Source organism: Candida margitis, assembly GCF_024628925.1.
Source record: "Candida margitis strain CBS 14175 chromosome Unknown scaffold16, whole genome shotgun sequence".
NCBI lineage: Eukaryota > Fungi > Ascomycota > Pichiomycetes > Serinales > Debaryomycetaceae > Lodderomyces > Lodderomyces margitis.
This window is the reverse complement of record NW_026261824.1, coordinates 158-14,608: the sequence shown is the minus strand read 5'-3', so window position 1 is coordinate 14,608 and position 14,451 is coordinate 158. Positions and strand designations below refer to the sequence as shown.

The 14,451-nt window shown below is 38.0% G+C and overlaps 6 protein-coding genes across 6 annotated transcripts; 4 read left to right on the top strand and 2 right to left on the bottom strand. All coding sequences in view use genetic code 12, as the record gives it.

Moving 5' to 3' along the window:
• Positions 1-789: 789 nt before the first annotated feature.
• CANMA_003284 (uncharacterized protein) lies at positions 790-2,244 on the top strand (the record flags this gene model as incomplete). Its single annotated transcript, XM_051815444.1, has 1 exon — positions 790-2,244. The coding sequence occupies one exon, from the start codon at positions 790-792 to the stop codon at positions 2,242-2,244; it is 1,455 nt and encodes a 484-aa protein (XP_051671022.1).
• A 1,385-nt stretch (positions 2,245-3,629) lies between these two features.
• CANMA_003283 (uncharacterized protein) lies at positions 3,630-3,869 on the top strand (the record flags this gene model as incomplete). The annotated part of the gene is made up of 1 exon (XM_051815443.1): positions 3,630-3,869. One exon carries the CDS (start codon positions 3,630-3,632, stop codon positions 3,867-3,869), a length of 240 nt encoding a protein of 79 aa, XP_051671021.1.
• A 355-nt stretch (positions 3,870-4,224) lies between these two features.
• CANMA_003282 (D-aminoacyl-tRNA deacylase) lies at positions 4,225-5,273 on the bottom strand (the record flags this gene model as incomplete). The annotated part of the gene is made up of 2 exons (XM_051815442.1): positions 4,225-4,625; positions 5,180-5,273. The coding sequence occupies 2 exons, from the start codon at positions 5,271-5,273 to the stop codon at positions 4,225-4,227; spliced, it is 495 nt and encodes a 164-aa protein (XP_051671020.1).
• A 1,134-nt stretch (positions 5,274-6,407) lies between these two features.
• On the bottom strand, positions 6,408-7,799 carry ECM14 (putative metallocarboxypeptidase; the record flags this gene model as incomplete). The annotated part of the gene is made up of 1 exon (XM_051815441.1): positions 6,408-7,799. One exon carries the CDS (start codon positions 7,797-7,799, stop codon positions 6,408-6,410), a length of 1,392 nt encoding a protein of 463 aa, XP_051671019.1.
• Positions 7,800-8,563: 764 nt separating this feature from the next.
• On the top strand, positions 8,564-10,150 carry AIP2 (D-lactate dehydrogenase; the record flags this gene model as incomplete). The annotated part of the gene is made up of 1 exon (XM_051815440.1): positions 8,564-10,150. The coding sequence occupies one exon, from the start codon at positions 8,564-8,566 to the stop codon at positions 10,148-10,150; it is 1,587 nt and encodes a 528-aa protein (XP_051671018.1).
• Positions 10,151-11,335: 1,185 nt separating this feature from the next.
• On the top strand, positions 11,336-13,498 carry FAA21 (medium-chain fatty acid-CoA ligase; the record flags this gene model as incomplete). The annotated part of the gene is made up of 1 exon (XM_051815439.1): positions 11,336-13,498. One exon carries the CDS (start codon positions 11,336-11,338, stop codon positions 13,496-13,498), a length of 2,163 nt encoding a protein of 720 aa, XP_051671017.1.
• Between the last annotated feature and the right edge of the window lie 953 nt (positions 13,499-14,451).

Genomic DNA, 14,451 nt, shown 5'->3' with positions numbered 1-14,451 from the left:
AGACCGTTTCTTCAAAGTGCATGTTGTGTTTCTCCGTGCTTTATTGTTCCAAGAGTGAAATTGTTGGTTATGATATGTATGGGCGGTTAAAGTTTAAGACTCAGAAGAAAAAAGAAACTCTTAAATTAATTAAAGAAATTGTGGCATTCGCAGCAATCAATCACGTCATTGCAAGAGACAGACAACATTATCTAAACGCCGAAACATTGTAGAGATATCAACAGAGTCCATAGTTCCCCACTATTGACTGCACAGGGAGTAACTCTTTTTGACCGAGGTTATACCTCCTTACATTCACCAGAGCCAGAGATCCACGAGTTCCAGTAAGAAGTACCCATGAACCAACGCAATGGTTAAGAGCTTCTTTTCTTGTCCCTGTCACCCCGAAATCCACCAAAAGACAGATACACCAAGAATAGAAACGCCCTGTACAGAAGAAGAAGAAATTTTTGAGAAATCTATACACAAATACAAATTAAATGTAAAACACTTTTCCAGTTTCCCATATGCAGTACAATTGTATTGTTTATTGATAATTTTCTTTTCTTTCTTTTTCTTATTTCATGCATGGTCCCTTAAGCAATTTGGGTTTTAATTAAATGTGGCAATTTGAATCTCCTCTGCCCCGTTACAGCTAAGGCGACGAGAAACAATGGGGTGGGAATGAATAAAGTCGAAGAAGATCTCTTTTGTCAGTATATAAGATATAGATAATCCGCAATAAAAATATCAGCTTCGAAATAAAGCTTTATTCCAGCTAACCAATTGAATTATTTCACAGAGAACCAAATGTCTTTATCTCCCAAAGGCTCTGCCCATTCCAAGACGGAGGTGGAAGAGAACTCCGATATTTCATCGTTTGACCCCGAATCCTTTTTGAAAAAGGAGATTGAAGAAGAGAGTGAACATTCGATAAATTACCGTAATTGTTCATGGCAAAAAACCGCCGGGCTTTTGTTTAGTGAATATATTTGTCTTGCTATTATGTCGTTCCCTTGGTCATATTCGGTGTTGGGTTTAGGTCTAGGCTTGATCGTCACTGTCATTGTGTCATTGTTGTGTTTATACACTGGCTTAATTATCAGCGATTACTGTGCTGCCTACCCCCATTTGACCAATGTTTGTGATATTGGACAACACTTGATATTCGGGAAGAGGTGGGTTTGGTACGCCACTGCAGTTGCTTTTTTACTCAACAACACTTTAATTCAGGCGTTACATGTGTTGGTTGGTGCCAAGTACTGGAATACAATTAGTGATAACACCACCATTTGTTCAGTGGTGTTTGGAGTGGTTACAGCAATAATTTGTTTTTTGCTTTCTTTACCAAGAACATTTAGTCACTTATCTGGTGTTGGCTACTTTTCAGCCATAACTATGTTTATTGCCGTCGTCCTTGCCATGATCTTTGCTGGAGTTCAAAGTCACCCCAACAAGTATGATCCAGCCACTCCAGTTGTATGGCATGCATGGCCACAAAAGGGTGAGAATTACGTCAACATCATGTCAGCAGTCTTGAACATTGTTTATACATTTGTGGGGCAAATCACATACCCATCATTCATTTCCCAGATGAAACAACCTAGAGATTTCCGTAAGGCTTTGGTTGTGGTCACAATTTGTGAATTAATCACTTTTGCTTTGGCTGGTTCCATTATTTACGTATACGTTGGAAATGCATATATGGTTGCACCGGCATTTGGTGCATTGACTGCTAATTTCAAAAAGATTTCGTTTAGTTTTGCCTTGCCAACCGTTTTGTTCCTTGGGTCGTTGTACAGTAATGTCTCCTCCCAGTTTTTGTTTCAACAGATTTTCAACAAGGCAAGTGTACACAGAAACGAAAATACTGTATTGGGATGGGGTGTATGGGCTGGTCTCAACGGTGGATTATGGGCTATTGCCTTTGTTATCGCTGAAGTGATTCCATTCTTTAGCGATTTATTGAGTTTGATGTCGTCGCTTTTCGATTGTTTCTTTGGGTTCATCTTTTGGGCGTTGGCATACTTCAAATTGAGGAAATTGTACTACTATAAACAGGAAGGTATACGTATAAATTTGGTTGAGTTGTTTACGAGATCAAGCTTTATACAAAAGGGAGAATATGTGCTAAATGCTATAATATTTGCATTGGGATTTTACATTTTAGGTCCCGGATTGTATGCCACTATTCAAAGTATCATATGGTCTTACGAAGAAAGTTTGTATGGTAAGCCATTTTCGTGTGTAAGTAACGGTTTGTAATGATTTTGGATTTAGACGTTAGAATAATGTAATATAATACCTGAACTACAATTGTATTTGGAAATAAGGGGCATAGATGTATATTCGGATCCTATATATTCTTTGATACTTCATATCAAAGGATCAGCGAAAAAAGTATAATTCAGAAGAAGCGGCAACGAAAAGATCTTTGTTGGAAAACCATTAGACGATTGTGCACATGGATCCAACGAATCCACCAGGAACTGCAGCGACCCAGTTATCCTTTCCAGCGTTTTTCTTACCAGCAGATGAAGCAGTGTTGGAGTTGTTGTTTGTTTGTTGAGCAGCCATTGCTAAGTATAGTTTGTTTGTTGTAGAACAAGAGAAGAGTAGTTTTTCAGAAGATGGCGAATATATAGCCCTTTTATATCCTTTTCAACATTTACTCAGACATGTTAAAAGTTAGCTCAATGGTGAAAATAGGGGCTGCAAATTGGTTGAGCCTCTCAAGTAGTACATGTAATCAGTGTTAGCAAGAACTGGAATCTCATACACCGGCTTAAGGCTGCTATCTCTTTTAATGCTTGAATTCTCCTCATGTAAAGAAAATTTCAAGGAGTAGTTACTGCTTTAGGCTGTTGCAATATCGTTCAAAATTGCAAAAGTTTGTCACTTTCTAAACTTGAAATTTCCCCTTTAAGATCATATAATGTGGAAGGGAAGACAAACTAATCGAAGTCTCAAAGCTTTGTTTTAATTTTATAGCGTGAAACAGATTTGAAAAAGCTGCAACGAGCTTAATGTGATCAATCAGAGGGTCGAAGCTATCACTGTTTTCCCAATTTTAAACTTAAAAAAGCAAGTTTTAGAAATTGCAGAAACTAGTTTCAAGATATTCAAACTTGTTTCATGATGCTGAACTGAAGAAGTTTAAAAATTTTGCTGTGTGATTTCGTTCTTTTTGCAGCCATTGTGACGTCCCGATATGGTAATAAAGTTTCATCAGTTGCTGCAAAAAAGAAAAATAAGAAAAGAAACAAAAAAATGTAAATGCAAAGCAGTAAATCGCATCCATGACTATTTCAAAGCCACGGAATACTCTTGTAAAGTTTCGTTTCAAAACAAGATCTTGAGTCAAATGCTTCACTTCTTGTCTTTTATCTCTTATTGTCATTTTTCAAGATAGAAAAGTGTATGTTAGATCAAACAAAATCTTAATTTAAATGCTTATTGTACTGTTCGAAAATGGCAATGTATTTTTGCAAATTTTCTGCAATTCAAATGTCGATAAAGTTTTGAGGGAAAGCCATGGTTATTTTTACCATTGAAATCAGTGATTCGAGTTTGAGGTACTTAAGTTCCGGGTAGAAATGAGGAGTAGGTTTTGCTTTTCTTTAGAAACGGATATTGAGTAAAAAATTAACATGAAGAGATTCACAAGAGCATATAAAAGGGCTAGAAACTCACCATCTATTCCTTCTCAATCATCTTTGCTCTACATCAAACAACAAAAAACAAACAAACTATACTTAGCAATGGCTGCTCAACAAACAAACAACAACTCCAACACTGCTTCATCTGCTGGTAAGAAAAACGCTGGAAAGGATAACTGGGTCGCTGCAGTTCCTGGTGGATTCGTTGGATCCATGTGCACAGTAGTTTAATCATTGCTGATGCCAAAGTTAACGCTGTTTTACTTTTCTCCTTCAATTCTTCCACCGTTGAATATGACCTTGACACAGGTTTTCTTTATATAGCAAAGAACTATCTCAATATGACTTTTTTAAAATTTTTTCGAAAATTGTAGAGTTTCTATAACGGATTATTTATTGAGTTGGTGAAGCAAGATACACCCGGCAGAGAAGTTTTGTTGGAAATGAGATTGTCTAAAACAATTCAGCAGAGGAGATAGTATGCACTCCTAACCGATACCCATAGAAGTAAGAACTGTGTGTAGATGTCATTTCAGGAAATACCCTGTCCATGCTCTAAAACAGCTCGCCTCGACTGAAAGTCCACCTATAAGGTATTCTCTTGAGTATCCCAGACTATGGTTACAGGTCCGTCATTGACCAACGCTACATCCATCATGGCACCAAACTCACCATCTTTCACCTTTTCTTGGCCCAATCCTTTCCTCAATTCATCTAACAATGTATCGTATAGTTCCTTTGCACCTTCCCCCTTAGCAGCTTTATGGAAGTCAGGCTTTGTTCCCTTTTTGATCGTTCCGTACAATGTGAATTGGGAAACGGACAATATTTCACCTTGAATATCAGTTATAGATTTGCTCCATGGCTTTCCGTACCATTTGGTGGCGGTTTCTGCTGGCTGGGTCATGTCTTCAAATATACGCAATGAAAGAAGTTTTTTGGTTAGTTTCAAAACGTCATCTTTGGTATCGGATGTTGAAATACCTACTAGGATCATAAGACCCTTGCCGATTCTGTTGTAAGATTAGTATATGAAGTGTGTGCAATGCAGAGTTTAAGCAACTGATTACATACGATGATATTACCTTCTCATCAACTGTGACAGAGGCATTCTTGACCTTCTGTACAACAACTCTCATTAATGGGTATGGAATGGTGAGGTTGAACAAAAGAAAGTTCCAAAATTTTTCAGCACAATGCCGCGCTTTAAAAAAGTGGAGGGTCCGAATGCGTTTTTTTTTTTTTTCAAAATCCGACGTGGGGGTCCGGAATAACTTGAACCAATGCTGAGGTTTATACCGATACTGAGAATAGAGCGGCTCTATATGCAATTTTAAGACATCAAAAACATGTATTTAAACTATACACTTTTACCAATAAGGAAATTCATTTAATTCAGTATAGATCAATACTGTTTTGAACAGGACAGAAGCAACACGAAACCAGAAAAGCGAATAAAAACAGTAGTTAAAACTAGTGTCTGCTCGTAGCGTCTGCTTCCTTCATTTAGAAGATAGTGCACATGGATCCAACGAATCCACCAGGAACTGCAGCGACCCAGTTATCCTTTCCAGCGTTTTTCTTACCAGCAGATGAAGCAGTGTTGGAGTTGTTGTTTGTTTGTTGAGCAGCCATTGTTGGTTAGTTAATTAGTTGGTTTAAAGTTGCTTGTTTATCTAGTGTAGAAGAAAAGATGAACTAGGATTAAGGAGGGAAATATTTAGATATTTGTGTTAATCTGAATTCCTTCCGAGCTTGTTATATTTCCTTTCAAAGCATTGAGTTAAAGCTTAACATACTGGGTGAGGTTGCATGTTTTGAAACTTTAATTACTGGTCAAATGCTTCTGATTTTAAGCTTCTATCTTTAAATGTTTCCAATTCGCAGACCACTTTCAATACTTCGTCACCCTTTGTCAACTCCAGTACATTCCACAAGAGCAGCTTGTTTAAAATTCTTTCCCCTTTAGGACATGACAATGGAAATGTGGACTCCTTCTACCGAGGTAAAGTTTGGATTTTGACTCCGCGTGGGTAATTTTGAAACATAGGGGTTGGTGGGAAAGTTTTGAAAATGCTATGCATTTGACTTTTTCCCAACATTTTCCGCTTGTTGTTTGGGCGTAAGGAGGAGCACAAAATTGTTGCAAAAAATAAGATTTGCGTAAAATTTTCGTCCGTTCTTCTTAGGCGGGGCATTTTATTACTTCAAGAATAGTCGTAACAGCTAGCACCCCTCCTGAAACTGCAACGACTAAATCAGGTGAGCACCTACTTCATACTAGTTTTTGTCCCACAACATAAAACACCAACCTTTAATTGGATGAGGACAACAGTTTACAAAGTGGTTGAGAAACGTGTTGAAAATCAACTCTGAATACCGGTGCTAACAATTCAAAAGATTATAGAAGAGGACAGTTTTTGCCAGCATTTTGTAAAGTATCTTCAACTCATCATCAAACAAAATAAAGTTCAATTAACAAAATGGTTGTTCAACAAACTAACAACAACTCCAACACCCCTTCAACCATTTGTAAAAAGGATGCTTGAAAGGACAACTGGGTCAGAAATGTTACAGGAGGATTCGTCGGTTCTATGTGCACAATTGTCTAGTTATTGCTGATGCTTCCCCTGCCTAACGCAAATTGCTAACATTTCGAAATCTATCGTCCTTACAAAGTATAATGTTTTTTTATAACACAATAAAATTTTTAAAAAATCCTAAAAATATCGTGTACCTTCTCAACTCTTTGACCACATAACGTCCATTTTAACGATCATCACTAAGTATAAACTTACAAAAATACAATATAGCAGAAACAATCTCATCTCCAACTGGTTCAATGTACTTAGCAGGTAACAAAAAACCATGGCCACCAGTATCCCGCAATTTGAACTGATATGCCCAAAATGCCCGATTATGGTACATGTAGTCCAATGCAGAACCTGCTCCTAAATCAGGCAACAAATCTGAATCTTTGTCGATACACGCAGGTAAGACATTGTAATTGGAGCCCAGCTTCATTCTAATCGATTTAGCAATACCCCAAGCCAATTCAATCAAATTCTCTTCATCTCTTGGTTGTTGCTCGCATGAGTATGCATAAGGGTATAAGATTTCTTGTGAATATGAGTGTAAGTCAATATAGCCATAAATTGTGTGATCTTTATTGGTGTTGTTCAAATACTCATCCCACAAGCGAGATTCAAACGCTTCGAAAGGAAATTCGCCGCTATATTCTTCACCACAAGCCCAATCAGAAGACTTGGTCCAATGGTACCCATAAGAATGGTCAATATCAATACCAAAACATCTTGGAATTGGTGTTTCTTGGCGGTTTTTACGCCACAATCTGTCAGTTGTCCAAGTATACTCATATCCGTCAGGGTTTGTTACCGGAATGAACAAGAAATTCAACTGAGTTAATATTTTTGAATTGGGCCAGGTGCCGTAGAGCTTGACCAATTGGTAAATCATGTACAAGGTGCTTGACACCGAAATCCATTCTCGAGCATGAACACCACCAGTAATTACAATAGTTTTCTTGTTATGGTGTTCTATATCATCATTTGGCACAGAAAAGTGAACAACATTGAGCTTTCTGTGTTCAAAAGTGTCTCCAATTTCCTCAATTTTAACCACCTCAGGATAAGTGGCCTGCAACAAGTTCAACCACGAATTAATAGTAGCTAAATCACGGTACTCTTTGAAGAACAACTCTGATTGAACGTGGAAATCCTCATCTTGTGTGATAACTTGTTGCTCAGATACCGGGAAAGTCTCATAAATGTGTTGGGGTAAATCCTCGATAATCGTGTGGTATTCCAAGGAAGGGAACTTTTCAATCAATTTAACAAGCTCTTCCTCTTCAATTTGTATATCAATAGTATGTTGATTACTGTTCTTGCCCCATTTGTTAAATTGGACTTCTTTTGGGTTGGCGAGAAACTCTTTTAAAGGTGGGGAACTGGCATAAGAAACTCTGATCACCACATCATCTTTGTATTGTAACAAATCAATTGGTTGGTCATCTGGATCTAATTTGGAGTAATGTGCATGTTGGTACAGTGGGGAACTGAATAGATTTGGAATAGCAAACGGGAACTGAAAAGACCAAACTGTCTGTAGTAGAAAGACCAATGATAACAACAACTTCATCATGATAAAAAAAAGGGGGCGTTCCTGGATTGGCGAATAGTGCTTTTACGATGGTACAATAAGCTGCTATCAAAGTAGCTGTATTTGCTCGTAGATAAATTAACAAACAAGGGGATCTTTTCCTCGACTCAATTTTCAGATGATAAATTGATGATTTATTTTTTTTCCTCCTCCAATTTAGATAACTAAAAATTTCACTTTATCATTGCTAGACAAGAAAAAGAAGAAAGCTTAATATTGAAAGTACTAAGTTGCATGTATAGTTTGATAATAAGAATGAGGCGTTGAAGTTGTGCTTTTATCACCAAGTGGAGTGAACAAATTAACAATTAATGCACTGCTGTTCGCTTCTCGCTATACTTGAACCGGGTTCTCGGTTCAGACAGAGCCATCAAAAGGAAGCTCCAAAGAGCACTCATTTACGTTTACAAATTGTAAGTTAATAGTCAAAAGCTTATAGTGGAGGGGAAGTCCCTTCTCTCGGTTAGTTGTTCTTCGATTGGCTTGCTATTTTCATGGTAAAAACGCATCCAATTAATCGAAATTGATTAGATAAACGCCATTTCAGCTACAGATGACCAGTCTCTATTATAAGTTATCAGCACAGCTCCACCTCTTTTGCATGAACTACTCTGTTAGTGTTGCAGATTTGCACCCGTTTACAGCGGCTAATCACCAACCTGCATGTAAGAGCAAAATAAATAAAAAAAAATTTTTGATTTTGAAAAATTGTGCAACTTCTGACCTCATCCAACAAAGAGAACACAATGCAGAGAAGATTGCTAAGTACATCAGCAAACCTTCTAGTTAGAAGATTAAGACCTGCAGCAAAGGCTTTCCATTTAGCATATCCCACAGCAAGCTACTCCACTGTCAAATCAGTTCCACTCACTGCCGACACATACTCAGCCAAAGTCCAACGAGATCCAAAGTTCAAGAAGCTTGACTCTTCAGATTTGGAGTTTTTCAAATCAGTCTTGCCTGAGAGCAGCATTGTTACCGATGCCGATGACTTGTTATTCTACAATGAAGATTGGATGAGAAAGTACCGTGGACAATCTAATTTATTACTTAAACCTAAAACCACAGAACAGGTTGCAGAGATTTTAAAGTACTGTAATGAAAACAGTTTAGCTGTTGTACCTCAAGGTGGCAATACTGGATTGGTTGGTGGATCCAACCCTATTTTTGATGAAATTATCATATCCTTATCTTCATTAAGCAAGATCAGATCGTTTGATCCAGTCAGTGGTATTTTGAAAGTCGACGCTGGTGTTATTTTAGAAAATGCTGACCAATACTTACTGGAACAAGGGTACATCTTTCCTTTGGATTTAGGTGCCAAGGGTTCATGTGAGATTGGTGGAAATGTTGCCTGTAATGCAGGTGGGTTGAGATTGTTGAGATATGGATCTTTGCATGGTAGTGTTTTGGGATTAGAAGCGGTGTTACCCGATGGTACCATTTATGATTCTATGCACTCCTTGCGTAAGGACAATACTGGATACGATTTGAAGCAATTATTCATAGGATCTGAAGGTACCTTGGGAATTATTACTGGTGTTTCGATCCTTTGCCCATCAAGACCACAAGCCACAAATGTCGCTTTCCTTGCTGTCAAGGACTATGAAACAGTGCAGAAAGCGTTTGTTGAATCGAGAAAAGAGTTGGGTGAAATCTTGTCAGCATTTGAATTTATGGATTTGAAATCGCAAAAATTGACAAAGCAGCATTTAGGTCTTGAACATCCAATTGAAAGTGGCGAATATCCATTCTATATATTGATAGAAACATCAGGCTCCAATAAAGATCACGATGATGAGAAGTTGGAAACCTTTTTAGGAAATGCAATGGAGAGTGGCTTGGTTGAAGATGGTATTGTTGCTCAAGACGAGTCGCAAGTACAAAGCTTATGGACTTGGAGAGAGAGTATTCCGGAGGCAAGTGCTATGAATGGAGGTGTTTACAAGTATGACGTTTCAATCCCATTGATGGACTTGTACGGTTTGGTTGAAGCTGCTAATGAAAAATTAGCTGCAGCCAACTTGGTTGACTTTGAAGATGCTGAAAAGCCAGTAGTTTCAGCTATTGGGTACGGACACATTGGTGACGGAAACTTGCACCTTAACGTCTGCGTACGTAAGTACACACCAGAAGTGGAGTCCGTATTGGAACCATTTGTTTATGAGTGGGTCTCTTCCAAAAAGGGTTCAATCTCAGCTGAACATGGATTGGGATTCCAAAAGAAGAATTACATTGGATATTCCAAGAATCCAACTGAGATTACCTTGTTGAAGCAAATCAAGCAACACTACGACCCGGCTGGAATTATGAATCCATACAAGTATATCTAAGTTTATAGAGTAGTAAATGAAATTGACGTTTAGCATCAAAGGAGGTTAGAAACTGCTTTGAAAGCTGCATCCAAGCAGAGGGTTTCTCTGCTTCCTCAGGATATATACGAAAATAAAGCAATAGATATAGATAGATGAGCTGCGCATTTACATTCCGTATATGGTCGCTTTTGATTATTTTGTGGGGACAAAGAACACAAAATCGTGGCGTTGCAACGCGTCATATGGATAGCCGGGTGTATAGCGAACTGGATGAAACCCTTGAACTATCGTGGTAGTTTCTAGCATCCACTCTTCCCTTGTCGGGTCGATTTGCAATTTGATATGAACTCGTAACCACCTCTGTTGTGAAAACTCGGATGTCGGGAGCTTTTGCGGCTAGATTTGTTCTGGATGTAAACAAAGCGAAAAAAACAATAAGAGAAGAGCCGAAATTCTACCGACCCACTCATTGAAAACGTTTTCATCAAAACGTAATCGGTAGCGATGAGGGGTTACGCGTTGCTCATTAAAGGAAAACTTACCAACAAAGGGAATATTCTAGTGTAAGCTATTTCCGCTTTTCCACGCCTCACCCTTTACATAAATTCAGTTCTAACAACAGAAGGTCAATAAAGTGGTCTCACTTTAAGTGGGTACGAACAGAGGGAATCGAGTTAGTCGGGCAGATACAGAAGGTCAAGGTGGGGAAGGTGAAGTATTTCGCTGACTAGCAAAATTTGGTACGGATTTATGCGGACCACAGATTCGGACTTTGTATAACATACACTGTGCATGGACTTTTTAGACTAAATCTGGTGTGGAAATTTAATTTTATTTTATTTTATTTTTCCTTTGTCCGGTTTATTATTAAACAATTGGTTAGGTAAGTAGTGGAAACTTGTTACGCTATCGTTGGTTATGAGGTTTATGTTTTTCCTTGCCGAGGAAGATAAACTTTCTCCACAAAAAAAAGAGAAAAGGTCGTGTGGAGGAGATATATAGGTATCAATAAAAGAGAGAATATTTATAACAAATGCCACCGCCATTATATACATAAAATTTTTCAATTTTTAGCTCTTGAACTCGTCTTGTAATAATATATTTTACAAAGAGAGGAAAGAAGAAAAGCTTGTTTTGTTCAAAACTTTCAAACTGAAACTGAAACTACAACTACAACTTTACTAATCTCATTCTTCGGCAATCATGGCCCCATTATTCAAAGAGAAACCAGAACAAGTCTGGAAAACCATTACAGAGAGTTTCCCACTCGACCAAAGCATCACCAGTATTGCACTTCCACTCCCTGGTTCAGAAAAGGAGGGGTTTTCACCAGTTTACAGAAACGCATACTCGCAGAAAGAGTTGAAATCTGTTCCTTATCCCGGAATCAATACTTTGTACGAATCGTTTGAACTTTCCGTGGCAAACAATGGACACAAGCGTGCCTTTGGAAAAAGAGTTAGGAATGGCGACGGTACGTTTGGTAAATACATTTGGCAGGACTACAACACTGTTAGACAAAGAAGAAACAATTTGGGTTCTGGTTTGTTTTTTGTTTTACAAAATAATCCTTATAAAACTGACAGTGATGCCCACAAGAAATTGAAGTACGACCCTTTAAGTGATGAATCTTTTGTTTTGACCATTTTTGCTCATAATAGACCCGAATGGGCACTTGCTGATTTGACCTCAATTGCTTATTCCATCAAAAACACAGCATTGTACGACACCTTGGGTCCTGATACCAGTAAATATATCTTGAATCTCACTGAATGTCCAGTCGTTTTGTGCTCCAAGGACAAAGTTAAAGGTTTGGTTGAATTAAAGAAGCAGAATCCAGAAGAGTTGAGCAACTTGATTTGTCTTGTTTCTATGGATGATTTGACTACTGAGGATGCTTCGTTGAAGAATTATTGTCACGATCACAACATTTCGTTGTTTGACTATACCCAGGTTGAAAAGCTTGGTGAAATTAACCCATTGGATCCAATTCCACCAAAACCAGAGACCGAGTTTACTATTACTTTCACTTCTGGTACTACTGGCGCAAACCCAAAAGGTGTTCTCTTAACGCACCAAAATGCAGTTGCTGGTGTCACATTCGTGTATTCTGTGATAGCATTACCCAATGCCGATTCCGTGTTTTACTCCTTTTTACCATTAGCTCATATATACGAAAGATTGGATGTTCAGTTTGGAGTGACTGCCGGTGCTGCCATTGGATTCCCACAGGGTCCTTCACCATTGACCTTATTGGAAGATATTCAAGTTTTGGAACCTGATTTTTTGGCATTGGTTCCAAGAGTGTTGACCAAATTGGAAGCCGGGATCAAGGCTCAAACAATTAACAATGACGAGAAGCCAATTTTAAAGAACTTGTTCACCAGGGCTGTCAATGCCAAGTTGGCTTCTCAAGGTGACCCAGCCAACGAGTATACAAACCCTCCACATTTATTGTACGATAGAGTTTTGGGATTGTTGCGTAAGAAATTGGGAATGAAGAACCTTAAAGTCTTGATGTCAGGATCAGCTCCAATTAGTCCAGAGACCATCAAGTTTTTGAAGGCTTCGTTGAATGTCGGTGCTGGTCAAGGTTATGGTATGAGTGAGACTTTTGCTGGTATCATGGCCAGTTCTATGTTTGAAACAGAAGCAAGTTCATGTGGACCAATTTGTGTCACCACTGAATGTAGAACAAGAGACTTGCCAGCAATGGGATACACCTCCAAAGATGAAGGTGGTCCAAGAGGTGAATTGCTAGTACGTGGACCACAAATTTTCAAAGGGTACTACAAGAATCCAGAAGAAACTGCTAAATCATTTGATGAAGATGGCTGGTTTTACACTGGTGATGTGGCTCGTATCGATTCAAAGAATGGACGTACTTATATCATTGACAGAGTCAAGAACTTTTTCAAATTGGCCCAGGGTGAATATGTTACACCAGAAAGAATTGAAAACACTTATTTGAGTTGTTTCCCATACATTGCCCAAATGTTTGTTCATGGTGATTCTTTGAGAACTCACTTGGTTGGTGTAGTTGGATTGGACCCAGTCTCCATCACTCTGTACATCAAGCAAAGACACGGTGAAACGATCAATGATCAAGCTGATTTGGTTAGATTCTTCCAAGATCCAAAGCGCAAGCGTGAATTGTTGCTTGATATGAACAAGTCCCTCGGTAACTCGTTGCAAGGGTTTGAGAAATTGCACAACATTGAGGTTGATATTGAGCCATTGTCAGTGGAGAAGAATTTAATCACACCTACCATGAAGATCAAAAGACCAATTTGTACCAAGTACTTTAAAGATACTTTGGACAAGTTGTATGACGAAGGTTCACTTATCAGGACTGATAAATTATAGACTTTATACGTTATTTATACAGTGTTATCTAAATTAGATCTAATCAGTGTTTTTAAAACGAGTTGTAGAGATTTTATCCCCACTCATGAAAGCATTAGATTTTTCGGCAGTGGCATTAATCTCCGCTTTTTCTATCCCCACCACTTAATTGTAAAAATAGTACACATAACATTACAATACACGTAAGCCCATTTTGTTACCTAAAAGGGAGTATCTACTCAGCTGCTCTTTATTGCACTACTGCATTATAGTATGTTCTAACGATTAATCTAGGAGCTTCGTTTGTAGTTCGACAAAATGGAGCGGGGATAACAGCTACCCACCGGAGTTATGCTATGCAAACCCAGAAGTGCCACGTGTTACAAACTCTAACCCTGAATGAGACAAGCCATGGCTTTTCTTGTCAACTTTACCCCCAATGGGACTTTTCTTCTTGATACAAATAGTATGCCACTACCATCAATTCAAGGTCTCTCATTTATAGCCTAGTTAGTTGTCTGCTTTTTAACTCCGAAGCTACTCACAAAATTGAAACCCCTCAAAAAGTACTTTAAATTTCACAAAATAAGACAAAATAAAAAAGAATAAAAATTTACATATGGAAGACATCTATCAGTATTATGAGAATAAACAACAAATGATATAGAACGATTATAATCCATATGCCAAATCAAAAAATTATTTACTTGTGAAAATAAAAGAATTATCAACATATCATCAACAATAGTACAAAATGGGGCAAAAAAACTTAGCTTTCCTTTAGATACCTTCGGCTAAATAGCTTTGTTGTTGGGTCACATTCTATTTTGTTCAAATTGAGGGGTAAGTAAGGAGACATTGATTACAACTATAAATTGAATTCAGATTCCCCTTATCTATTGAAAGCAGAACATTCTTTTTTTCTTACCACAGTTTTAATTGAACTCCATCCATCAAGTGCCAGTTAAAACAGT